At 45.2% G+C, this 27571-nt stretch overlaps 1 protein-coding gene across 1 annotated transcript in view; it reads left to right on the plus strand.

Annotated features, from left to right (window-relative positions):
* Positions 1-27571, plus strand: part of LOC126471011 (single-minded homolog 2) — a 136438-nt gene that overhangs the window by 61792 nt on the left and 47075 nt on the right. Inside the window, exon 4 of the mRNA XM_050099070.1 lies at positions 22751-22865. Coding sequence (XP_049955027.1) covers positions 22751-22865 — 115 coding nt within the window. The remainder of the gene's footprint in view (positions 1-22750; positions 22866-27571) is intronic.

Genomic DNA, 27571 nt, shown 5'->3' on the forward strand with positions numbered 1-27571 from the left:
CCATAAATATAGCAGCAATTTTCTCACCTCGACAAGAGGAAATGCATGTAAGTTAGAGTTATGCACATAGGAATTTCGTCGATGTTAACAATTCAAACAAGAATCTGTTTATTTTAAGGCATTTTGTATTGCTTTCTGTTTAATCAACTATTCCTTAAATAGCTATGGTGCGCCTAAAACAAAATGTAGGGGAATTATTTACCTGAAACGTGCAATTTGGTAACCGTTGTGGAAGGAATGACTTTATTTCTTAATATGCGTAGCCCATGGTCTTCCCAAATCCCTCTTGTTATCTGGCCTATCTCGTTTCTTTCTCCCATCTGGAATCCAAATCCACAACTTCTTTGGCCATCTTATATCACCCATTCGTTCTAAATTGCAGTACCGTAATAACCTCTTGCTTTCAATAGCTTCAAAGGGGTATCCTTTAATTTCCATACTTTTTCTGATTTTTTTCCCTTTCCGGTGTCTAACCTTCAGATTCTAGCTCTTCCCCTCCAGTAATTCATGGATAGCAATTGATCTATTTTCGAACTTTCAGCAGTGCAGCGCGTCAGCAATCGTAAGTATCGAAATAATTATGAAAAATCCGCCTCGATTGCACTAACTACCTGCTGTTTACCTAGGTTTCAGCGTGGATAACCACGCCTCCTTCAGAACAAATATAAAACAGCTTGTCTAAATAGGCATAGTCAAAGGCTAAAATCAACACCTACAGTGGTAAGACCCCATAAAACAATTTTACAAATACACGCTACATATGTAACAAGTTAATAATATTACTTATCTCACTCTGTGTGTGCTGCCTCGCCAAAGCCAACGTACGATGGTCACAGGCTCTCGGAGAGCTACCCACTGTCATATAATTAGACTTACTTGCGTTTAATTGAAACCCTACTTTCTGTGTTGGTCGAACAGGTTCCTCAGCATATAACTATAGCAGTCACTATATTCAGACATAATGTCTTAGTCATCGGAGATTTTTTTTCGTTTTTATAGTTTGATGCCCTCATCCTGAGGGGCGGGGATGAAATGGCAGCTGTACAGTTGGCACACTGCAGCGAAAAGCTTTTAAAATATAAAGATCGTTTTAAAACATTTCAAAGATAAAATATTTGCAAAATTTTTAAAATTTTTAAAACAGACGGCTGCACATTGACGTAGTTAAGAATGGTCTGTTTCATTTAAAAAGAAAAGCGTTGATGGATTTTTTGGTAACCAAAGTGAAGCACTTCATAGCAGTCCACTAAAAGCGCAGAACCTCCACTGGGAGAGCATAATTTGGGAATGAGGGCGGTTAGCGGCACTGTAATGGTGTGTGGTGTGTGGTGATGTTTGATGTGGCTGAGTGGCTGAGGAGAGCCATACGGCCTGGTACAGGTGTGACTAGGATGGAGATTAGGAGGGACAGCATCGGGAAGGAGTAAGGAATCCTGATGTGAGACGGGTTTCGGTGGTTGAATTACATCTTATAAATGTCAGACAACTTACATGGCACAAACGCTCTCTTCTCCATGTGCACCTTTTGACGATGTTTCAGGTTTTCTGTGGTTTTCCGAACTCCATAAAAACCATTCCCGAGTGATTCCCACACCCTTCTTCAATCGAGGTACTGCATCAGCTTAGCCATCTGATATGAACTCAATGGAAGTGGAGTGTTAAACTAGGTGTCCTTGTATATACTGAGAATACAAGCTAATAAAGGTCGCCTGAGTGGTGTGGTGATTAGCGCTGTTGGCTGCTGATGCCAAGTTCCCGGGTTCGATTCCCTGTGAGTAGCTCAGGGGAAAGATATGAAAAGGGACCATTGAGCCCTGTGAGGCTAAATAAATAGCGTTGAAGCAAATAGCATATTAGCATGCGATTCAGAGTGCCGTAGTAGACGCAAAGGGTGATGCTGTGTTCTTTGACATCCGGAAGGTTCAAAAATGGCTCTGAGCGCTATGGGACTAAACTGCTAAGATCATGAGTCCCCTAGAACTTAGAACTACTTAAACCTAACTAACCTAAGGACATCACACACATCCATGCCCGATGCAGGATTCGAACCTGCGACCGTAGCGGTCGCGCGGTTCCAGACTGTAGCGCCTAGAACCGCTCGGCCACCGTCCGGAAGGTATTCGATACAGATACGCAGTGTCACTTAGTGAACAAAGTACGACCTTACCGAATATCGGACCAGATTTTCTATTGGATTCAGCATATCCTTGCGCATAGAACTCAACACGTCGCTCTTAACGCTGCAGAATCGACAAATGTGAAAGTAATTTCTAGAGTATGTAAAGGCAGTGTTATAGGACCGTCGCTGTATACAATTTGTATTAATGATGTAGTGGATAATGGTTTAGTTCCCGTGAGACTTTCCGTGGACGATGCTGTTATCTATAGGAACGCTGCAACGTTAGAAGATTACAGGGAAATGTAGGAAGACTTGCATAAGATCGACGATCATTGCAGGGATTTGTAATCGACTTTGAATATAAATAAATGTAACGTGTTGCACATAAATAGGCGGTGAGATCAACTACTGCTCTATTACACTATTGGCAACCAAATCACTGGAAACGGTAACTACCGCAACATACGTAGGAGTAACCATCCGGAGCGAACTGAAGTGAGAAGACCCCACATGAAACTAATTTCTGGAAAGTCACGTGACAAGCTGAGATTCGTTTGGAGAATCTCAAGGAAATGTAATTCACCCTCGAAATAAGTGGCTTATAAAACATTCGTTCGACCAATTACTGAGTATTGTTCATTAATCTGGGACCCTTATTACGTAGGATTAATAGAAGACACAAAGAAGACCCAACGAAGAGCAGTGCATTGCGTTACGGGATCGTTTACGCAGCCCGAGGATGTTACCGAGATGCTAGAGAACTGTAGTATCAGACGCTATAAAAGCGCGGTGTCACGGAGCGGTTTACTATTGAAATATAGAGATCGTACGACCCAAAAAGAATCGGGCAACATACTACATTCTTGCAAATACATCTTGCGAAATGATCACGACGAGAAAGTCATTGGATCTCGATCTCATGCGTAGTTTTACCGACAGTCATTCTTTCTACGCGCCAGTCATGGACAGATCAGCAAAGAGAACAGCCACTGTGGTTCGACCCTATGTAAGGTGGCTTGCGCAGTGTAGATGTACACGTATATGAAGACATGAATACGTAGCATCTGCCAATCGCACACAGCACTTTGCTATATTGACATACACGAACTTCTTTCTGGCGAATAGCTGACGTAACTAATTTTGTGCCGGAATGGGTTGCTGCAATGCTGACAGTCGAACTATGCAGTAGCAACTGAGGAAAAGGAAAGTAGCTTGATGAAAGCTGTCAATAGTTTGTCGACTACCTCTTTAATTGTATCTTTCTTTACGCATGTGTAGATGGTCTATACTTATAGCAAAGCTTCACAATTCGTTGAATCTACTCGGGCTACTTGTCTCCCTTCGTATTCTATCCATGGATTATTTGTAGTTGGCAAACCAACTGATTGCATTAATATAAAATTAAATGCTCTGATCACTATCAGTTTATCAATCTGGTCTTTGACTGCTATTTGAGCAGGCCCCAAAGGGGTCAATAAGATGCAAATTTACGTTTCAAAGTACGTAATTTTCAGTGAAATGGAAACATGTGTCGAATACTGTTAGAGAAAATTCCTTTTGGATGAATGTTAGAGTAACTAGTTATTTACATTAACAGAAATTTCAACGTTCTTTATTTCTCCAATAACTGCAGGTGGGAGTATTGACGTTGCAGTTTTACAATTGGTCGAGAACGAGGTAATTGCTAATGAAGTACGTGTTTGAATATGACGCGTGCTAACAGATTAATCGCATATGAAATGACGAATCCAAATCTGTTTGTTGACGGATTGATAAACGAATCACAGCGCTTACGACTAAATATCCTGCATATCGACATCGCATCTCATAAATATGGATTGCTGCAAATACAGAAGCAGCAGAATGTGCACTACTCGAAACTTGCAGAGTGATAGCGACTTCAGTTGATACAGATGCAGCGTTTTGCAGGACAGTCATTTCGGTTTACGGCAGTTTTCTGTAAAAGGTACGGAATTTCTATTTCCTGTACACGTCACAGAGGTAAATGACACTCGTCAAGTGTATTATCCCTGTTTACTATATTTTTAACGAAATCTCAGTTACTTTCTTTAATACAGAAAGAGCACATTAATTAGCCGGCCGCGGTGGCCTTGCGGTTCTGGCGCTGCAGTCCGGAACCGCGGGACTGCTACGGTCGCAGGTTCGAATCCTGCCTCGGGTATGGGTGTGTGTGATGTCCTTAGGTTAGTTAGGTTTAAGTAGTTCGAAGTTCTAGGGGACTTATGACCTAAGATGTTGAGTCCCATAGGGCTCAGAGCCATTTTTGAGCACATTAATCAAAGTAATTGGCCCCGCCGCCATACGATTACTTCCTGCATGAGTCTTTTACTTCTAAGTAATGTTTAGGAACTATGTGAAGAAGACTCCCCTTGTGTTAACAGAGTGAAATCAAGCTCATTATTTCAATCAGAAAATGGACAGTCACTTGAGGTGCAGTACGTTCATACCATCATTGCTTCTTTTTCTATTTTTACTTCTTTTTCGAAGAGGAGAATAGTACAAGCTTTAAGAGGTGCATATTAATATTCTTCGCTATTTAGGACGCGTATACGAATATCTAGTTCAATTTCCCCCGTATGCAACGCGGCACTCTATGCTCGGCATCTGCTTCTGTTGGGCGGGCGGAATGTAGGTAGCGTTCGCCTGTGAAGTATGTAATATGCACGACTTCCCGCCGCAACGGGAAGCATAAACCGTTTGTTGACACGCCGTAGAAACCTATTGCCCCTTCTCTGTTAATCAGTTTATTCACACCAAGTTATCTTCCAACAACTTTCAGGTAACAAGGACCTCTTGATTTATGCCTTCTTTTTGGATTGCCTTATAGGAATCTAAACACTTGGAACAGGGCTTCATCGTAGTGGTACGAGAGAACGCAGACCGCATTACAGGACGAATTAGTGAGTGAACCATCGTGTAGATAGTGTTTTGCTACTACATCTGGCGTTTCAGATGAACAACACACGCGAAGACCGTTCTGACAGTTTGCGCTTCCATTGCCCAGCTTACACGTGAGGACATAGACATGGTCTAGAGTCTAGAGTATTGTTCACTAGTCCGGTTGTTGTGTTACGTGGGCTTAATGGTCCATTTTTGACAGGGGTAGGATGACGTCGCAACTCCCGTTACTCACCAATAAACAACTCGGCAGCTGCAGCTAGCTGTGCACGTTTACGTTTTAAAAGTTTACAAACTGGGTGTTTGTAGCCTTTGAGGTAGTCTCCAGCAAAACGAGACGAAACGTTAGGATCGAAAATAAGCCTTAGTTCACGGCCTAATGCCCATAATACCATTGTCACTAAGGATATAATTCAGGTGCTCAAAAATGTTCAAATCTGTGTGAATTCCTAAGGGACCAAACTGCTGAGATCATCGGTTCCTAGACTTACACACTACTTAATCTAACTTAAACAACGTATGCTAAGAACAACACACACACACCCATGCCCGAGGGACGGCTCGAACCTCTGGCGGGAGGGGCCGTGCAGTCCGTGACATGGCGCCTCAAACCGCGCGGCCACTCCGAGCAGCAATTCAGGTGCCCTTCGTTGGATGTGTGACATCGCACAAAGTCATCAAAGCGAAACTCCCAGCACACAGTGATCCGCATGGCTGAAACTGTGCTACGTGTCTGGTCATTTGTTTAATGTGGTCACACTAAATCTACGTTTACATCTCAAATGTCATTTTTTTCTCTTCCGTATTCCATTCGCGAATTCCGTGTGGAAAGAATAACTGTCGATAAATTTCCGTGCGAGCTCTAATTTCTACGATTTTCTCGTCGTGGTCAATTCGAGAAACGTATGTGGGCTGAAGTAATATGTTGATCGAATATTCTTGGACGATACGCTCTCGGAACGTCAATACCAAATATCCGTGATACACAACGCCTCTCTTGTAGCGTCTGCCCCTGGAGTTTGTTGAGCGTCTCCGTAACGCTCTCTCGCCGACTAAACGACCCCGCTACGAAACGCCCCACTTTCAGTTGGATCTTTTGCATCCCTTCTATTAAGCCAAATTGCTAAGGGTCCCACACTGATGAACAATAATCGAGAATTTCTTGAATATGTGTTTTGTAAGCCACTTCTACATCGACGTCTATACTCCGAAAGCCACACTACGGCGTCTGGCACTGTGTCCTTCGTGCACCACTGCCACTTCCCCATTCTCCTGTTCCAGTCACGAATAGCACGAGGGTGGATGATTGGTGGTAAGCCTCCATGTGAGCTTGAATTTATCAAAATTTGCCTTCACTGTCATTTGATGAGGAATGTTTAGAGGAAAGCAATATATTGGTTGACTGTTCAAGGAAAGTACATTTACAGGATTTTAATAGTAAATCACTCCGTGATGCCCAGTGTCCCTCTTGTAACATCTGCCACTGGAGTTGATAGGCGCTTTCGCGCGTACTAATCGAGCCTGTGCCGAAACTTGGTGCTCTTTGGATCTTCATTATTTCTTCAATCGATCCTATCTGGCAATGGTCGCAGACTGGCGACCAATACTCAAGTAGCAACCGAAGATGGGTTTTATGAGCTACCGCGTTAGTGGGTGTGCTATAATAACCTGAGGACTCTTCTAATGAATCTAAGTCTGACATCTGCATCTCCTACCGTTAGTTTTATGTGATTGTCGCTTTTTAAATCGCTGCGTGCCCTAACGCCCAGATAGCCATGACTGCTCCCTGTGATTTTCCGACAATCGAGTGACCCTATTTATGAGCAGTACATTACATTTGTTTACGCTGAGGGTCAACTGCCAATTCTTGCACCAAGCATAGATCCTTTCCATATCTTCCTGCATTTTCTGCCTTTGAGACATGACTGTATACTACAGCATCATCCGCGAATAGCATCATGAAGGGTTTCCGTTTGAAGGCGTTGCTGCGCGTATATGTAACGCAACACGACTCCGATGCGGGAACACAGTGTGGTTTTTTCAACCGTGTGCAAACTCTAGGGATTGATCGATGAGAGGATTCGGAACAAAAAAGGTCTAATGAAGTTATGTCCGGAATTGCATGGTTTCCAAGACCGTTTATTCAATCACACATTGACACAGGACTGCAGTCTAAAGGCGCTGTACCATGCAGCCACAGGTACAGTATGGTCTGAAAATAGTTTCCATACGCCTCAACTCACGCGTGTACGCACCGTAGCGTGTTCTGTCTCACACGTTCACATCGGCCAAGCTGCATCAGAACAGTGTTACCGGCAGCATGAATACGTTGCTCCAGTGTCTCCACATCTGGACTAGGCTCTGCATATACGATATTTTTGAGATGGTCCCATAACCAGAAATATCACAGGTTGAGATCCAGTGAACGAGTAGACCAACTGGATCCCTCGTCCGATACATTGACCAGGGAAGACATGATTGAGATGCGTCCGGGTGTTAACTGCGAAATGGGCCGGAGCACCATCTTGTAACAGCCACATAACATTTCGAATCATCAGTGGCACTTCTTCCAGCAGGGGAGGCAAAGTCACGGGCAAGAAACGCCGAAAGTTCCGGCCTGTTAGGCGACGTGGAAGGAAGACTGGTCTCAAAATACAACGGCAATTATCTCGGCCCACACATTTCTGCTGCACCGATGCTGATGATTCGTTGTCACCACACCATGTGGGTTCTGCATACTATCCCACAGACAACTGTTACGAAAGTTGAAGATAGCACTCCGCGTAAAGGTGGCTTCATCTGTGAATAGGATGGATGACACAAATCCCGGAATCGTGGTTGCCTGGTGAAAAAACCAGTGACAAAACTGCTCCCGATTTGAAAAGTCTGTCGCTAGTAAGCCCTGCACACGCTGTAAGTGACAAGGGCGGTAACAATTGTCATGGAGAATGTTCCACACGGTCGTCTGGCTTACCCTGTACTGGCGAGCCAACAGCCTGGTATTGACACGGCGGTCTTCTTCTACAGTGTTAATCACATTTTCCTCCAAGTCTGGTGTCCGAACATTTGGGGTACGGCCTTAATTATTTCCTGCTTCGTGAGACCACCCTTTCTCAGACAAACGGCGAAGCACTGTTGCAGACGTTGACTGCTGCAGTTGTTGTCAGCGCGGATAGGCTCCTGATACAATGTTGATGCCCGTCACTCGTTGCTATTTGCCTTTCCGTAAGTAAATACTATGTCGGCAAGCTCTCGATTCGAATACGGAACCATTGTGTACAACGCTGTATCACATCCACTACAAGGTGAATCAGCAGGAGAAGTAAATCGGACACAAAATTACCAATGACAATGACAGGAGAGGGCGCTAGGTCATGACGTATGAGGAACAGTACCACCCTCTAGGAGGAAACCAGGCATACTGTAACTATTGCTGGATGGTACAGTGAGTATTAGACGGAAGTCTCTGTAACAATGTATGATTGAATAAATGTTCTCTGTCATAAAATCCATGTATTTCCGGACGCAAGTTCATAGGCATCGCTCAATCCCTAGTGTGTACACTGTGGAAAACATCACCTTGTATAAGCAAAGACATGTAGGCGAGGGATTAGTTTGGTATTCGTGTCTTTCCGACGTGCTTGCGGTAAATGTGGAGACGTGAATTATGGCGACGTCATTACCAATTGCGTTGAAACAGGACCAACGTGCTGTTATTCTTTAATTGGCTGCTCAGGACAAACACCGATAGACACCCATCGTGGAATGAAGAATGTGTCTGGGGCAGCATGTCTGTCGAAAACCAATGTTTGTGAATGTTGCGCCAAGGGGTGCTGCTGCTTAATGGTAACGTACGTCCCCATATTACAAATCTCGTAAAGCAGAAGTTGCACCAAATGAAGTGGGAGACACTGGAGCACCCGCCCTGTAGTCTTGATCTCTTTCCATACTGTTATCACGTCTTCGGTCGCTTAAAAAAGGCCATGGAGGGTCGAAGATTCCTGTCGGACGAGGCTATTCAGCAGACAGTTACGTCCTTCTTCACGCTGCAGGACACGGTGTTTTACGAAACGGGTATCTTCAACCTGGTGCGTCGGTGAAATAATTGCCTCAATGCTGACGGTGATTTTGCCTGATTGCAATACCGATTCTGGACCGCACAGTACCCGAACAGAGACTTTTTGATCGCCCAATATACATATAGTGAGTAGTTGTGGTTCTGTAACATTCAGTTGAGGCACGTCCGAAGTTACCTTTACGCCTGGAGATTTACCTTCGTTAAGAATTACATACTCTGTTCCGTTTGCTAGAAACTCCCCGATCCAGTCACAAACCTTGGCTAATATCCTGTGCGTATGTATTTTGTTCATTGGGCAACAGTGCAGAACTCTACTGTACTCATTTTTAAAGTCAAGGAATGCTGTATCAAATTGGGTGCCAATATCTGTTGCCTACTACTACGTTACATTTACTTACGTTAAGCACCAATTGCCAGAACCTGAAAGATCCTTTTACCAGCTGGATACAGTTCTTGCTAGTCTGCCATTTCCGTACACAGAGATCCGCAAAGTTGGAAGCCTTCCCAGCCACGCTGCAGGCCATCTGCTCCATGCCGCGCTGCGAGATGTCCATCGACGTAGGATTCGTTCGGAATAAGAGCGTTTGCTGCGAGGCCAGTTTCCTGTTTCTCCCTGCCGCTTGCCGCTTTTTGAAGGGAATTGCTGTGCTGCCTACAGCGGCAAGTGTATTGAGCGCGGCGGCGAAGATCCGCGCCAGTAGCCATCTTGCCGGCGGGCCGGTCGATACAGCAAGAGCGCCGCTGCTGACTCGCGCCAAGTCAACGCCCGCCGACACCGCCGTCGTGGCGCGCCCGCCTTCGGCGTCATTGTGTTTGCACAGATACAGCAGCTCTCTCGTACAGCTGTCCCTTCAACCAATAGCCTCCCAAATACGGGTGTTCCAAAAAGAGCCATCCCACTCCACAAGATTATATCATCTTGTAAAGTTCAAAACCACAAAATTATCCATCGGCCTCCGAGGCCACCTAATCTCACGGTATGTGATTTTTTTGTGTGGATTTGTGAAGTAGTGCACCTATGTGCCTCCTCTTTCAAATTCTGTTGGTGAAATGGGACACGCATACCAACGCCAGTGATTGCAGGAACGCCACACACGCTCGCAGAAGTGTGGAAGGAGTGTGACTAACTTCTGGAAGTTTATCGTCCGTCCCTTGGAGGGTACATTGAACATTTGTGAAAAGGAAATGAAACCTTTGATCTTAATCGTAAATTTCTATACACAGCGCTGCATAGCTTCAATGTATTTAAAAAACAAATCATTAAAACACCACGTGTATTTATTCCTCTACATCTACATCTACATTTATACTCCGCAAGCCACCCAACGGTGTGTGGCGGAGGGCACTTTTACGTGCCACTGTCATTACCTCCCTTTCCTGTTCCAGTCGCGTATGCTTCGCGGGAAGAACGACTGCCGGAAAGCCTCCGTGCGTGCTCGAATCTCTCTAATTTTACATTCGTGATCTCCTCGAGAGGTATAAGTAGGGGGAAGCAATATATTCGATACCTCATCCAGAAACGCACCCTCTCGAAACCTGGACAGCAAGCTACACCGCGATGCAGAGCGCCTCTCTTGCAGAGTCTGCCACTTGAGTTTGCTAAACATCTCCGTAGCGCTATCACGCTTACCAAATAACCCTGTAACGAAACGCGCGGCTCTTCTTTGGATCTTCTCTATCTCCTCTGTCAACCCGACCTGGTACGGATCCCACACTGATGAGCAATACTCAAGTATAGGCCGAACGACTGTTTTGTAAGCCACCTCTTTTGTTGATGGACTACATTTTCTAAGGACTCTCCCAATGAATCTCAACCTGGCACCCGCCTTACCAACAACTAATTTTATATGACCATTCCACTTCAAATCGTTTCGCACGCATACTCCCAGATATTTTACAGAAGTAACTGCCACCAGTGTTTGTTCCGCTATCATATAATCATACAATAAAGGCTCCATTCAGAGACAACCGGTATTGGTCAAGTGACCATCTTCAAGTTCCGGATTAGCACTACATCAAGTTAAAGGAAAGTTCCTTGGCGTCAAATTCGTGACTGTTTTTAGTTACAACACCTGTCACACGTGTATCTATCCAGTCACATTGTAAGTAGGCTGTTTAGGTTTTTTTATTGGTAACGCCACGTAGCGCTCTGTATGAAAATCACTGGCTGTGCTGTGTGCAGTCCGTGGCTGGTTGGCATTGTTGTAATATTCGCTATTGTAGTGTTGGGCAGCTGGATGTTAACAGCGCATAGCGTTGCGCGGTTGGAGGTGAGCCGCCAGCAGTGGTGGATGTGGGGAGAGAGATGGCGGAGTTTTGAGAGCGGATGATCTGGACGTGTGTCCATCAGAGACAGTAAATTTGTAAGACTGGATGTCATGAACTGATATATATACATACACTCCTGGAAATTGAAATAAGAACACCGTGAATTCATTGTCCCAGGAAGGGGAAACTTTATTGACACATTCCTGGAGTCAGATACATCACATGATCACACTGACAGAACCACAGGCACATAGACACAGGCAACAGAGCATGCACAATGTCGGCACTAGTACAGTGTATATCCACCTTTCGCAGCAATGCAGGCTGCTATTCTCCCATGGAGACGATCGTAGAGATGCTGGATGTAGTCCTGTGGAACGGCTTGCCATGCCATTTCCACCTGGCGCCTCAGTTGGACCAGCGTTCGTGCTGGACGTGCAGACCGCGTGAGACGACGCTTCATCCAGTCCCAAACATGCTCAATGGGGGACAGATCCGGAGATCTTGCTGGCCAGGGTAGTTGACTTACAACTTCTAGAGCACGTTGGGTGGCACGGGATACATGCGGACGTGCATTGTCCTGTTGGAACAGCAAGTTCCCTTGCCGGTCTAGGAATGGTAGAACGATGGGTTCGATGACGGTTTGGATGTACCGTGCACTATTCAGTGTCCCCTCGACGATCACCAGTGGTGTACGGCCAGTGTAGGAGATCGCTCCCCACACCATGATGCCGGGTGTTGGCCCTGTGTGCCTCGGTCGTATGCAGTCCTGATTGTGGCGCTCACCTGCACGGCGCCAAACACGCATACGACCATCATTGGCACCAAGGCAGAAGCGACTCTCATCGCTGAAGACGACACGTCTCCATTCGTCCCTCCATTCACGCCTGTCGCGACACCACTGGAGGCGGGCTGCACGATGTTGGGGCGTGAGCGGAAGACGGCCTAACGGTGTGAGGGACCGTAGCCCAGCTTCATGGAGACGGTTGCGAATGGTCCTCGCCGATACCCCAGGAGCAACAGTGTCCCTAATTTGCTGGGAAGTGGCGGTGCGGTCCCCTACGGCACTGCGTAGGATCCTACGGTCTTGGCGTGCATCCGTGCGTCGCTGCGGTCCGGTCCCTGGTCGACGGGCACGTGCACCTTCCGCCGACCACTGGCGACAACATCGATGTACTGTGGAGACCTCACGCCCCACGTGTTGAGCAATTCGGCGGTACGTCCACCCGGCCTCCCGCATGCCCACTATACGCCCTCGCTCAAAGTCCGTCAACTGCACATACGGTTCACGTCCACGCTGTCGCGGCATGCTACCAGTGTTAAAGACTGCGATGGAGCTCCGTATGCCACGGCAAACTGGCTGACACTGACGGCGGCGGTGCACAAATGCTGCGCAGCTAGCGCCATTCGACGGCCAACACCGCGGTTCCTGGTGTGTCCGCTGTGCCGTGCGTGTGATCATTGCTTGTACAGCCCTCTCGCAGTGTCCGGAGCAAGTATGGTGGGTCTGACACACCGGTGTCAATGTGTTCTTTTTTCCATTTCCAGGAGTGTATTATGACTTTTGAACACTATTAAGGTAAATACATTGTTTGTTCTGTATCAAAATCTTTGATTCCATATGAAACGTCCCCTTAGAAAAATTTATGAATGACTGTGCTGATAAACCTCTAACATTATTTGCTTTTCAAACAGCTGAGCAAAACTGAACGTACTCTCTTTACTTATTCTGATCAACACTAAACTGACACACAATATTTTTAGCGCAACGCAATCTGACTTTTAATAATCCCTACAAAAGAATGGCCCTGACTAACAATAACCTATACCTTTCATGAATCACTTACCTACCAAAAATCTTCGTTACTCAAACTACTGCAATACAGCGAGCGCCAATACTGTCAGCTAAATAAAAGATTCTAACTACTGAAGTCACTAACTACTGATAGGCACAGTTAGCAAATGAAAGATTTTGATACAGAACAAACAATGTATTTACCTTAATAGTGTTCAAAAGTCATTATATATATATATATATATATATATATATATATATATATATATATATATATATATATATATATTACTGTCTTTGATGGACACACGTCCAGATCATCCGCTCTCAAATCTCCGCCATCTCTCTCCCCACATCCACCACTGCTGGCGGCTCACCTCCAACTGCGCAACGCTATGCGCTGTTAACATCCAGCTGCCCAACACTACAATAGCGAATATTACAGCAATGCCAACCAGCCACGGACTGCACACAGCACAGCCAGTGATTTTCATACAGAGCGCTACGTGGCGTTACCAATAAAAAAACCTAAACAGCCTACTTACAACATTAATGTGATCTGCCAAAAGCCCGAATAACCACCTTTAGCAACTCTGAACGCTGCGAGACGTACAGGAAGAGAGCCTATGGGGCTCTCGAAGGTATCGACAGAGATGTGGAGCCATGCCGACTCCAGTGGTATGGTCAGCGGCGCTCTGTTTCTAGGTTGAGGATCCACGACGTACACAGCCCGATCGAGATCGTCCCGTAGATTTTCGACTGATCTTAAATCCGGGATGTTTAGTGGCCAGGGGAGTACGGTAAATTCATAGTAGTGTTCTTCGAACCACGCAAGTACACTGAGAGCTTTGTGACACGTTACATTGTCCTGCTTGTAGATGTCATCTTGCCCAGGAAAAACAAACCGCATGTAGGGGTGGACATGATCCCCAATGATAGATGCATACTTGTGTTAATCCAGTGAGTCTTTCAGATTGACGAGACCACCCAGGGAATGCCACGAAAACATTCCCCAGACCATAACGCATCCTTCTTGTTTGCTGTCAGACGTTTCACGCCGAACACGCCAACGGCCATCTATCTCATGCAGCATAAAACATGATTCATCTGAAAACGCCACCTGTCACCGCTCATGGGACGTCCGGTTGCGTTACTAGCGCGGAAGTTCCAGCCTTCGTCGCCGATGAACAGCAGTCAGCAACTATGCGCTTTCCGCAGAGACCCGTACGCAGCAACGTTCGAAACACGGTCGTCGAGGAGACGCTGTTGGTGGGCCCCGGTTCATCTAGGCGGTCAGTTGCTCAACAGTTGCACGTCTATTTGTCGTACACATCTCCACAGCCATCATTCGCCCCTGTCGTCTATGGTGCCTGACGCACGACAGTTGTCTCGGCGCCATTTTGCCATGCACGCTATACTTCAACCACGGACGCACACGAAAAGTTTACAGACTATCCATTTCTGAAATGCTTACACTCTCGGCCTGAAAGCCAACGATCATGCCCTTTTCGGACGGCAGATAAATCACTTCGGCGTCCCCCCGACACGCTTTACATACCCTCCACCGCAATTGTTATCACGTGCCGCCTGTGACGTTGACATCGAACATAGGCCGTGGTAACTGAACGGTGTATTAACTGTGTGTCCCAGACGCTGCACCTAAAAACAATTATGCGTTTGATAGCTAGGAAGCTTCCTTTGGCGTAGTGTCAGTTCGTGGGTTGCGGATGGTCACTTGATCCAAGCTAAATAAATAAATGTAAATGTCGCGTGAATATGGCCTCCCGTCGGGTAGACCGTTAGCCGGGTGCAAGTCTATCGACGTGACACCACTTCGGCGACTTGCGCGTCGATGGGGATGAAATGCTGATAATTAGGACAACACAAGATCCAGTCCCAGAACGGAGAAAATCTCCGACCCAGCCGGGATTCGAAACCGGACCGCCGGCCGGGGTGGACGAGTGGTTCTAGGCGCTACAGTCTGGAACCGCGCGACCGCTACGGTCGCAGGTTCGAATCCTGCCTCGGGCATGAATGTGTGTGATGTCCTTAGGTTGGTTAGGTTTAAGTAGTTCTAAGTTCTAGGGGACTGATGACCTCAATAGTTAAGTCCCACAGTGCTCAGAGCCACTTGAACCATTTTTGAACCCGGTCCCTTAGGATTGACATTCTGTCGCGCTGACAACTCAGCTACCGGGGGCGGAAACTTGATCTAAACTGATTTTCTGTGAATAAATGTAAAATCCAACAGCTTTCGGTCGTTTCGCGTGCCCTCCACGAAACACGATAAACATGCAGACGCTAGTCACACTTGTCCCATACTTCCGCGAGCATGTCTGCAGTTCTACATCTATACTCCGCGAGCCACCTTACGGTGTGTGGCGGAGGGTACTTATTGTACCACTATCTGATCCCCCCTTCCCTGTTCCATTCACGAATTGTGCGTGGGAAGAACGACTGCTTGTAAGTCTCCGTATTTGCTCTAATTTCTCGGATCTTTTCGTTGTGATCATTACGCGAGATATATGTGGGCGGTAGTAATATGTTGCCCATCTCTTCCCGGAATGTGCTCTCTCGTAATTTCGATAATAAACCTCTCCGTATTGCGTAACGCCTTTCTTGAAGTGTCCGCCACTGGAGCTTGTTCAGCATCTCCGTAACGCTCTCGCGCTGACTAAATGTCCCCATGACGAATCGCGCTGCTTTTCGCTGGATCATGTCTATCTCTTCTATTAATCCAACCTGGTAAGGGTCCCATACTGATGAGCAATACTCAAGAATCGGACGAACAAGCGTTTTGTAAGCTACTTCTTTCGTCGATGAGTCACATTTTCTTAGAATTCTTCCTATGAATCTCAACCTGGCGCCTGCTTTTCCCACTATTTGTTTTATGTGATCATCCCACTTCAGATCGCTCCGGATAGTAACTCCTAAGTATTTTACGGTCGTTACCGCTTCCAATGATTTACCACCTATGGCATAATCGTACTGGAATGGATTTCTGCCCCTATGTATGCGCATTATATTACATTTATCTACGTTTAGGGAAAGCTGCCAGCTGTCGCACCATGCATTAATCCTCTGCAGGTCCTCCTGGAGTACGTACGAGTCTTCTGATGTTGCTACTTTCTTGTAGACAACCGTGTCATCTGCAAATAGCCTCACGGAGCTACCGATGTTGTCAACTAAGTCATTTATGTATATTGTAAACAATAAAGGTCCTATCACGCTTCCCTGCGGTACTCCCGAAATTACCTCTACATCTGCAGATTTTGAACCGTTAAGAATGACATGTTGTGTTCTTTCTTCTAGGAAATCCTGAATCCAATCACAAACCTGGTCCGATATTCCGTAAGCTCGTATTTTTTTCACTAAACGTAAGTGCGGAACCGTATCAAATGCCTTCCTGAAGTCCAGGAATACGGCATCAATCTGCTCGCCAGTGTCTACGGCACTGTGAATTTCTTGGGCAAATAGGGCGAGCTGAGTTTCACATGATCTCTGTTTGCGGAATCCATGTTGGTTATGATGAAGGAGATTTGTATTATCTAAGAACGTCATAATACGAGAACACAAAACATGTTCCATTATTCTACAACAGATTGACGTAAGCGAAATAGGCCTATAATTATTCGCATCTGATTACTGCAATCACTCCTGTTGCTACGCAGCGTCGCAGTTCAGCCATAGTTATAGGATAAGGAAGTACGCAGACGAAGTCTTTGACAAACCTCCACAAAATAAAAATCACATAACTTGAGATCTGGCGGCCTTGGAGGCCAATGATGCGACGCGGTAATCGTACGTCCCTCATAATCGATCCATTGTATAGGCAGCGCACTGTTAAAAATGCCCTTATATGCAGGCGCCAGTGCGGTGGTTTATTGCCACTTAGTAGGTGTTACAGTGTCGAGAAAAGTCGTCATATCTGAATTCACTTCTGCATGAAATTGACGTCAGTGTAATAGGTCTATAGTTCTGCGCGTCCGTCGTAACACCCTTCATTTAAATTGTAACGACCTATTTTCCGGTGCGATCATCCAGCGACCTACGGTAAGCTAATACAAGAAACGGAAGAGGGCGAACAGTTCTTCAACAAATTCAATATAGAAATGTAAATGGCATCCGTCATTCCCAGTGACATTTACTCTATCCAGATATTTGAGCTGTTTTTTAGTTCCGCGTCATTTTCCCAACATTTCGACAACAGAACGTAAGATATGTTCTGTGATTTTCTTGGGATGACGAAGTTTAGATTTTCGGCTTTCATTTTAGCATCTTACGTCATGGAGCCATCGTGGGCAACGAGCAGTTGGACAGACGACTTTGTTCCAGTGACTGATTTTTATGTAGGACCAAAACTTTTTTAGAGTTTTTGACAACTCAGAAGGAAAGATGTTGCTTTAGAATTCACTGAACGCTTCTCGGACTGTGGTATCTACGCCTATTTCGACTAGTTTATAAGCAACAGTTTGTTTATAAGCAACAGTACGAATTCGTTGTTAGCTAACGTTTCCTTCCAACTGTACGTTTATTTAATTACGTGATCTCAGTTTTGTATAGAACCGCTACATAATATTTTGACGAAGCTGGCTTCAAAAAGGCGAAATGCTTAATAATACTCGAAACTGATAATAGTTTGTTGTATGAAGAGGTCTTCTGCGAGTATGGTTCTTGATTACAGTCCGCATTGCACACCTACAGAGTGAAAATAATTTACCCGACGAACCCTGGGAGGTTGCACAGGATACCGAATTAAATATTTTTCTCGAATGTCATATTTTCCTGTCAGGGCTTTTTTAAACAAGTAGAGAGAGTTTTCTTCCGATTAAAATTAATTAAACTAACATATACTGGGAGGTTGCATAGGACAACGAAAACACTTCTTCTGATGTGTTTTCCTGTGTGAAGACAAAAAGTAATACAAACAAGTTTTAATCCTTCATGACCAAGAGACAACAACAATGACACAGCACAATGAATTCATTGCAGTAGAGGTTCAAAAACACCTATATTTACTTGTAAACAGAGGTCAAAGATGCAGGAGTGTCCGTCATTTCTACATCTACTGCTACTATTCGGGCAACCAGATCCTCTTCTGATTCAACAGAGGTTTTTTGAACAAGACTGTACCATCTCCCGTCATACCAAAAAGAAAAAAAATCCAAGGTGTCAAGGAGGGAATCGAGTAGGCCATGGTACACAACCACCACGACCAATCCACTTTTCTCGAAATAATCGGTTCAAGAATCGACGCACAGGACGACTGAAATGTGCCGGCGCCCCGTCATGCTGGAACGATATGCAGTCTTGTAGCGAGTGGCACGTCATCCAGCAGTTCTGGCGAAGAAATTGTAATAATGCCTGTCATTTAATGACCTAGACAGGAGATATGGCGCAATTCACAGTCACCAACAAATCTGCCCACATATTCAGGTAGAACGGCAATTGATGAGCGCGAGCAGATGTAGCAGGTGGATTAACCTCACTCAAAACATGCGAATTGTAGATGTTGAGGACACCCCGAACGTTGCTTCAAATGTAAACAGTACAGAGGACGGAAATGTAGGATGCATATGCCACTGTTCCACGTACATCTGGTTCTACGTTGTGCACGCGCTGTAGCTGAAATGGATTAACAATTGCTCACGAAGGACGTGTCTCACATTCGTCTGATTCGTCCCCTTGTTCTGCAAAATTGCACGAGCGCTGTGAGAGATTACACGCTCTGCCAGATTAAAAAATGCTCACAGGTAATTATGAGAGAAAAATGTTTGCTTTGGTTCCAGTGCAACCTCCCGGAGTAATTTTCAATCTGCATATGCGTCAGATCACGAGTGACGGCCTGCTAGCGGGGCGACGTGGCAAGGAATGACAAAGTAAGATATGTATTAAGTTGGGAAAGGTTTAGATAAACTGACGAGAAAAGAAAAAGAAAAGAAGAACATTCGTTTTCTGGGATGAAAGGTGAGATACTTCGGTAAGTCAGCTTAAAGTCGAGCAGCAAGCCAGAGGTGGAGCTGTAGTCACATGGGGCTAGGAGGAAGGCAGCCTTGAGGGTTGGAGTAAAAGCTGCACTAATGAGCCGCTCATTACGCGCTCCTGTGTTCGGCTGGGCGCGCCACAGGCCGGCTTTATCTCCCACCTGCACTCGCTGAAGGAAGACACGTTGCGGCCTTCCCGTGTTCTACATCAACATCTGTATTCTAAAGTGCGTGGTGGGGGATACTTTTCATTGTACGATATACAGGGTGAACCCGAACACAGTCCATAAAATTTCGGAGCTTGTTCTGCAATATTTTCTGAGTATTTTGCTACAAGACACCCGTGTCTCCAGTGGTTCGTTACAGAGTAATTTCATTTCGACTGAAGAAATGCTATCGACAAGGAATCTCAACTTGAATTCATATTTCTAGTTTCCCATAAACCTTTTGACAGCTGTCCACACAAGGAACTTCTAATCAAATTGCGTGCCTATAGAGTACCGACTCAGTTGTGAGAAGTGATTCGAGATTTGTTGTCAGAAAGGCCGCAGTGATTAGCAAATGACGGGAAGTCATCTATTGAAACCATCGTTACATACTACAGATCAAAAGTATACGGACTCCTATCTGTAACGCGAAACTGGCAACTAGACGTCACTAGAGGTGGACACGCCAGTATATAAGGAGGCGGAGGGCATTTTGTTGCCAGTAGAGAAGCAGTAACAACACAATGGGTAGGTCAAGAGGGCTCATTGACTGCGAACTTGAATGTCACCTGAGAAACAAATTCATCAGGGACATTTCAACCCTTGTAAAACTGCTCTCGTCGACTGTTCATGGTGTAATTGTGAAGTGGAAATGTGGAGAAATAGCCACAGCTAAACTAAGACCTGGCAGACCTCATATGCTGATGAACAGGGACTGTCGAGCATTATTTTGGGGGGGGGGGGGGGGGCTGTAAAACTATTGCATGCACTCAGTGGAAGGAATCACTCTTGAGTTCCAAAGGGTTACCAATAGTCTAGCTAGCACAGTGACTGTGCCTGGGGAATTAAAAAGAATGGGGTACAATAGTCGATTAGCTCCTAGTAAGCCACATATTTCTGTAGTCTATGCTAAGCGACCCTTGAGGCCATGTAAAAAACGACGATACCCTGTGGCAAATCGATGGAAGGAGACTAATTTCATCACACTCAACGACCCAGGAGACGAACGTGAAAATGAGCATACCTCATTAGCTCGTCTTTCTACAAATTGTCTGAATTCCTAGATTCAGAAACTCAAAAAGCTTTGTCAGCTTCATGGCTTGTAGCTTTGTTTGTTGTCAATCTACACGACAAGTTGTTACGTCAAGACAAAGGGAACAAATGACGTTAGCTGTCAGTGGGCTTTGACTTAAATAAATGGGTAAAGTTGAAAATTTGTGCCAGGAATTAGCGAAATGCCATGAGTAATGCGTATAATGGACAAGGGGCGCTACATCAGTAGTTTTTGGATAAACTGAGGCTTTGAGTCTGACAGGAGGTGAGTTGGGTTAGTGTGTGCAGCGGTGATGACCACTGTGTCCTTATGTCTCAGTGGTCAGCGCATTTGTCTAGTAAGCAGGAGACCTGTGTTCGAATCCCGATCCAAAAAATTTTTCAACTTTCCTCATTGATTTAAATCAATGCCCACTGGCAGCTAAAGTCATTAATTCCTTTGTATCTTGATTCATAGTGGCTGCAGGAAGAAAATGGAAATGTTCTTTCCGACAGGTCAGAAAGAACAGACACCACATTTAGCATGTAGTTATGTACTGTAGAGAGGACCCACTATTTATAATTGTTTTGCTGTGTTAAATTTAACTGGTATAAGCATGTAAAGTATTAAGCAGTATTTTGATGACTTACTGCTGCTGTGCCCACCGTCAGATACGGTACACAGTTATACCCAGAGAAGGCGCAAACATAGGCAGTCTCCAGTGTGGTGCCATGTAGTTACGGCGCTCGTAACAGGAACCACATTACACTTCCGCCGGACGACATACAAACTGTCGATCCACCCGCCAATGGCTAGGTATGATGCCACAAAGGACGCTGACACCAGGAACCACTTCCTTCATCCGCCAAATACAGGGTTGAACAAAAATATGGAAGCAACGAAAACACATTACCATGGATAATACGATGTAGGAAGCCCGTTGACATTCAAAACAGTTTCTTGACGTCTCGGAATGGATACATACAGGTCGTGTATGATCATCAAGGGATTTACGAATGCCCGTGGAAAGTAACCTGCCGTCATGTGTAGTGCCAAGAGTGAAGTGTGGAGGAGGTGATGTTATGGTATAGGGGTGTTCTTCGTAGTTAGTGTATGGTCTCCTTTTGCGGCAAGAAAACGCTAAATGAAGAAGAATATGAACACATTTTACAGCATTGTGTAGAGCGTACAGTACAGGAACTGTTCGTAGACGATGTTTGTATCAGTATGACATTGCACCCTGTCATAAATGGTCTGTGTACAATAACATTTCCGAAATGGACTGGCTTGCCGAGAGTCCCGATGTGAATCCAGAGAAGCACCTTTGTGTTAGAACGTCGACTTCGCTTCAGACCCCAGCGTCTGACATTACTACCTTCCCTGGTTTCGGCTCTTGAGTAACAATGGGACGGTATCCCTACACAGACACTGAGGCACCTCACTGAAGGTGTTTCCTACAGGGTTCAAGCCGTCAGGAAGGGGAATAGTGGACACACCCCATTTTAATGTCCACTAATAGCTATCTGGATACCTTTAATAAGATGGTGTACATTCCAGTCGCTTTATATTGCAGGGCGCGTAAGCATATGAAATGGCACACTGATGTAATTGAAGTAACGTGATTCATATATTTGCTTATGTAGACGTATCTTCGTTCACCTTGGTTGAAACTGTGAGAATGTTGTGGTCGAATTAAAACTGTGTACCCGACCGAGACTCGAACTCGGGACCTTTGCCTTTCGCGGGCAAGTGCTCTACCATCTGAGCTACCGAAGCACGACTCACGTCCGGTACTCACAGCTTTACTTCTGCCAGTACCTCGTCTCCTACCTTCCAAACTTTACAGAAGCTCTCCTGCGAAACTTGCAGAACTAGCACTCCTGAAAGAAAGAGCACTTGCCCGCGAAAGGCAAAGGTCCCGAGTTCGAGTCTCGGTCGGGCACACAGTTTTAATCTGCCAGGAAGTTTCATACCAGCGCACACTCCGCTGCAGAGTGAAAATCTCATTCTGGAAATGTTGTGATCCTTTTTGATGTGTGTTTCACTTTTTTATGCAGGCAACAATTTCAAATGTACACAAAGTCCTAAACACGTCCTGCGCTTGAAATAAACGGGTAAGTTGCAGCGTAGGCCCATGGATCGTGTTTTTTAATAAATATTTGGTGCCTGCAAGGCAAATATGATATCACTGCCGATGAGATAAACTTTTTTCTAGGTATTGAAGTGATGCTAATACTGGTAGCTGCAGTTCTAGTTGTAGTTACAAGTGTTACGCGAGTGACATTGATTATTATCTGGCAGCGCAATATACATCGGAGTATATATGGTGTGCGTGCGCGATGCTGCAGGTGGAGCTGACGGGCAACAGCATCTACGAGTACATACACCCGGGAGACCACGAGGAGATGACCTCCGTCCTCAGCAGCGCGCAGCCCGTCTTCACGCACAACCCGCTGGTGCACGGTGAGCACACCTTCTCACTCACTAGAAAGTACAGCTGCCGGCTTTGGCTGTGATAGGCGCTAGTCGCTTTTTCAATCAATACGTTTCATACATTTTATTGGACCAATGCAGACTCGTCATCAGACGCAGGCATTACAGGACCTCCTTTTTTTATAGTACTATGGGACTTAACATCTGAGGTCATCAGTTCATTAGACTTTGAACTACTTAAACCTAACTAACCGAAGGACATCACACACATCCATGCCCGAGGCAGGATTCGAACCTACGACCGTAGCAGCAGCGCAGTTCCGCACTGAAGCGCCTAGAACCGCTCGGCCACAGCGGTCGGCCCAGGAAACATTCCTTTCCGGAGCACGCACAACTAGATGCTATGGTCGTCGTGATTCAGTACTTCTTATACAACTCCACAAACTATTAAAATATATTTCTCAAACTAGGAAATACAAGAAGCAGAAGATATCAAGTTTTTGGCACTTCGGAGAAATGAAATCAGAATTGGAAATCCGTTTTATAGAGTTAATGGTGGGTCTTCGGTTCAGTTATGTTTGCGATGCATACGATTTTTCGTATACGCGTTTTAAAAATGAAGATCGTAGTTCATCCAGAGTATTTACGGTCACTTGGGACAATCAGATTAAAAAGATAGAATTTTCAGAATACATAATTGTGTTATAAGAACTGTTTCTGGTGTTAGTTACAGAACATTCTGTACAGACGTTTGAAAGAATAAAAAAATGAAGAATAGCTTCAGGGAAACACTTAATGTTCTATGTTATTTTATAATTACAGTTAGCAGTAATGTAAAGTCATTTCACTGTATTTAACTTAAATTAATCTGAATATGCATCATTGACTTTCTTCTACTTCCAGACATCACAATTCGTGGGATCCATGGAATACGACTATGGTAATGCAATGTACTGATGACGTGCATTTTGGTGTCCATGAAAAATTCGTTCCGATAATGTATATTTTAGCCAGCGGACACACACACACACACACACACACACACACACACATACACACACACACACACACACACACACACACTACTTAGGAGTACTTAGTTCTATAGTAAAATATTTTCATTCGTTGTGTGTTTACTGTAAAACGCAGTGAATACTTAGCGCGCGCGTGTGTATGTGTGTGTGTGTGTGTGTGTGTGTGAGTTGTCTAAAATGTAAATTACCGAAATTAATTTCTCGTGGACACTAAAATGCCTTGTAATCTAACTCACATGGTCCAGGCAATAATAATGTTCGTTCGTTCGTTCACTACCGCTATCTGATCATGAGCAAGCAGTGGCTCAAAACCTAGTGAATATTATAATAAATCGTATTAAATTCAAAAAGCGCCTGATGAGATATCACTGACACATTTAAATCAAAGTTTCAGTTCGTCACTCACAGTGGATATAACGAATAAAATGTACAACGTTCCTTTTGTTGTTCACTTACCTAGTAGCTTGTTGCACCATTCATAACAGTTGTGTCGCATCTTGGCATGAACCCGAAGACACATTAGTTTTTTTATATGTACTGCATCATGGTCTGTCTCTTAGTGTTATACAGTAGATCATATTTTCTCTCTACGATCCTGTATATATATACATTTGTTTAAACAATAACAGTGTTTGGACTAAAACCCGCCTGGGCAGTGGTCTGCAATTTCTACGGTTCCGATTGGCTCGGCTAAGGAGGTTTGTCATGACGTAGTGGTCCATGACGAATGTGGCAACTCACGCTTTGACCAGAGGCGAAAAAAGTACTGAAAAACACTGTTGTCCACACGGAAAGTGACGAAGAATCAGATTTCAGATAAAACTTCGGGGCTGAGAAACCGTGGTCCATATGTAAAACTACTCACTGACGTTTCGTCCCCATCTACGGGAGGTATTTTCAGAGATAAATCTGGAACTGCGATAGGACATAGGTACGCATGGCGCTGTACTGCAGAACTGCATTTGCTGATTTATCTCTGGAGATGTTTCCCGTTGACGGGAACGAAACGTCACTAAACAGTTTTATGCATCGATCATGCCGGAAGTTTCAACTGCAGAGAGGCACCGACCGTGAGAGCGTACACTGAAGTTCCAGATTCCTTCACAGAGCTCTCTGCTGTGTCCATGGGGATGGCAGTACCACCATACCGGCTGCGGTGCTATGGACATATTGCGATAAAAGTTTCAAGCAAAAACTGTTAAATACAATAGCTGACAAGTAGAAAAGAAACATCCAGAACGGGAGGAAGAAACGAAATGAAACTTCACAGGTAAAGAGAGTATGCGATGTTATTTCTGTGATTACAAATTCGAGTCAAATTTACAAATAACTTGGCAGTATGAAACCATCTATCAGTATGGTATTGGAACGCCTCTGGGCTGGATGCACGTACTGAACGGTTGGGAAAGGTGTCACAAAGCAGTTGTAGCCTCTCCCGAGGCAAGCTTATCCACAACTCGTGTAACTACATTTTTAAATCCTGGATACTAACACTGTGACGCAGTTGAATACGGAGTTGGTCCCACACATGTTCTATCGGGGACAGATGTGGATACCATGCTGACCACTGGAGTACCTCAGTATCATGCAGACATTTCATAGATACACGTTCCATGCTTATACGAGTCTTGTTCTGTTGAAAAATGGCAGCAGGGTACTGTTGCATGAGAGGTAACTCATGAGGAGCGGGATGTTCGTGATGTTACTACCAGCTGTGACCTAAAGTCATATCCAACGCGTCCTCACTCAATGAAACCAGGACAAACACCGCTATGCAACTCAAAACCATGGAAGAATGGGACCCCCTCCCCAGGTCACCGTCATACTTTCCGATTATAGTCATCTGAGGTAGTTCAGAACAGTGATTCGTCGATGAACGCAATGCGGCGACGTTGATCAGCAGTCCATGCTTCCCAGGTACGACACCATTCCAAACGCAGTTATTTGTATTGTAGCGTCAACGGCAGCCTACGTATGGGACGGTAATTCCGTAATCCGGTTGGTACTAGACTCTGATCAGTGGTGCGGGATGACAGACTATTTCATATTCTCGGATAGCAGACGCAGATGTGAGTGGGTTATGAAGCGCTTAATACACAATACAGCGCTCCAGGTGATCAGACATGATCGATTGGAAACCTGACGACGAGTGTGCTTGCCCTCACATTCCCATGCAGTCCAACATTGGGTAGTGCCGCATCCTAATGCCCCATAAATATCGATATTGCACGATTCAACCAGCTGGCCTAATGGGGAGCCACAATAAGGACCATTTCAAACTCTGTGAGGTGCTGATACTGACGTCCTATAAGGATACACGGTATCTCCTTGCCCTTAAATGGTTCAAATGACTCTGAGCACTATGGGACTTAACATCAGCGGTCATCAGTCCCCTAGAACTTAGAACGACTTAAACCTAACTAACCTAAGGACATCACACCTATCCATGCCCGAGGCAGGATTCGAACCTGCGACCGTAGTGGTCGCGCGGTTCCAGACTGAAGCGCCTAGAACCGCTCGGCCACTCTGGCCGGCTCATTGCTCTTCATACTGATAATTCAACAAAAATGGTTGAAATGGCTCTGAGCACTACGAGACTTAACAGCTGTGGTCATCAGTCTCCTAGAACTTAGAACTACTTAAACCTAGCTAACCTAAGGACACCACACACATCCATGCCCCGAGGCAGGATTCGAACCTGCGACCGTAGCGGCCACGCGGTTCCATACTGAAGCGCCTAGAACCGCACGGCCACACCGGCCGGCATCATTCAACATCTGACGCCGTTCACGCCCCTTACATACCCAACCAGGACTGCGGCATCATTCAACATCTGACGCCGTTCACGCCCCTTACATACCCAACCAGGACTGTTACCGACAGTAACAGGAACAATGCTAATGCACCTGTTGGCCGTACTGCCTGTCACAGAGGACTGCATCTCTAATCATTTAAATACTCGCCGAGCCGATTGTGTGTCGATGTCCAAAGCAACATTGATCTCCAACCATGTCTCCTGGGCGGTTCACTGTTTTTGTCAGGCAGTGTACTTTAGTACAGCGGAGACAGAGTTTTCTGTATTTACCCTGAGTAATAGCACAGTTGTTTCACGTATGATGCAAGGTCTGTCGCAGGAACCTGTACCTCCGTAGGACGACCGTGATTATTACATGACACGCCAGCCGGTTGCTCGGTCTGTGCGGCAGTTGGCGTATGGTCTTTAGCAGAGAAGAAGAAGAAGAAGAAACTTGGTGAATAACCAGCGGCCCTGGAATGAAGTCCGAGAAACTCGTCGCGCCATTTAGCACTTCAGCATATGCTCACAGATCTGTGCTCTAATTCAAACTGTGTCCCTAGAAAGTGATGGTAATGCATCTACTGACCAATTCAGATGCTGTTGCTCGACGTCAGTGCATGATGGAGAGGTTGTTCCTAACGTGACTTCATTACTGGTGAAGCATTGCTGTATTTATCTGAGGACACGAACTCGCAGAACAATCGATATTGGAGTACTGAATATTCTCATCAGTAACACCAAGAGTCTCTGTATGACGTGAAAACATAAGTGTGATGTTCAGTTAGTGCAACACGATTTGCTGGACCGATATTTTTCCACTAAACCCTATCTTCTGATAGGTATATGCAGAGTGTGCTGCATCATTCTTACAGAGAGCTAATAAAAAGACCTGGGTACGGTATTCC

This window comes from Schistocerca serialis, chromosome 3 (assembly GCF_023864345.2).
Source record: "Schistocerca serialis cubense isolate TAMUIC-IGC-003099 chromosome 3, iqSchSeri2.2, whole genome shotgun sequence".
NCBI classification, from domain to species: domain Eukaryota; kingdom Metazoa; phylum Arthropoda; class Insecta; order Orthoptera; family Acrididae; genus Schistocerca; species Schistocerca serialis.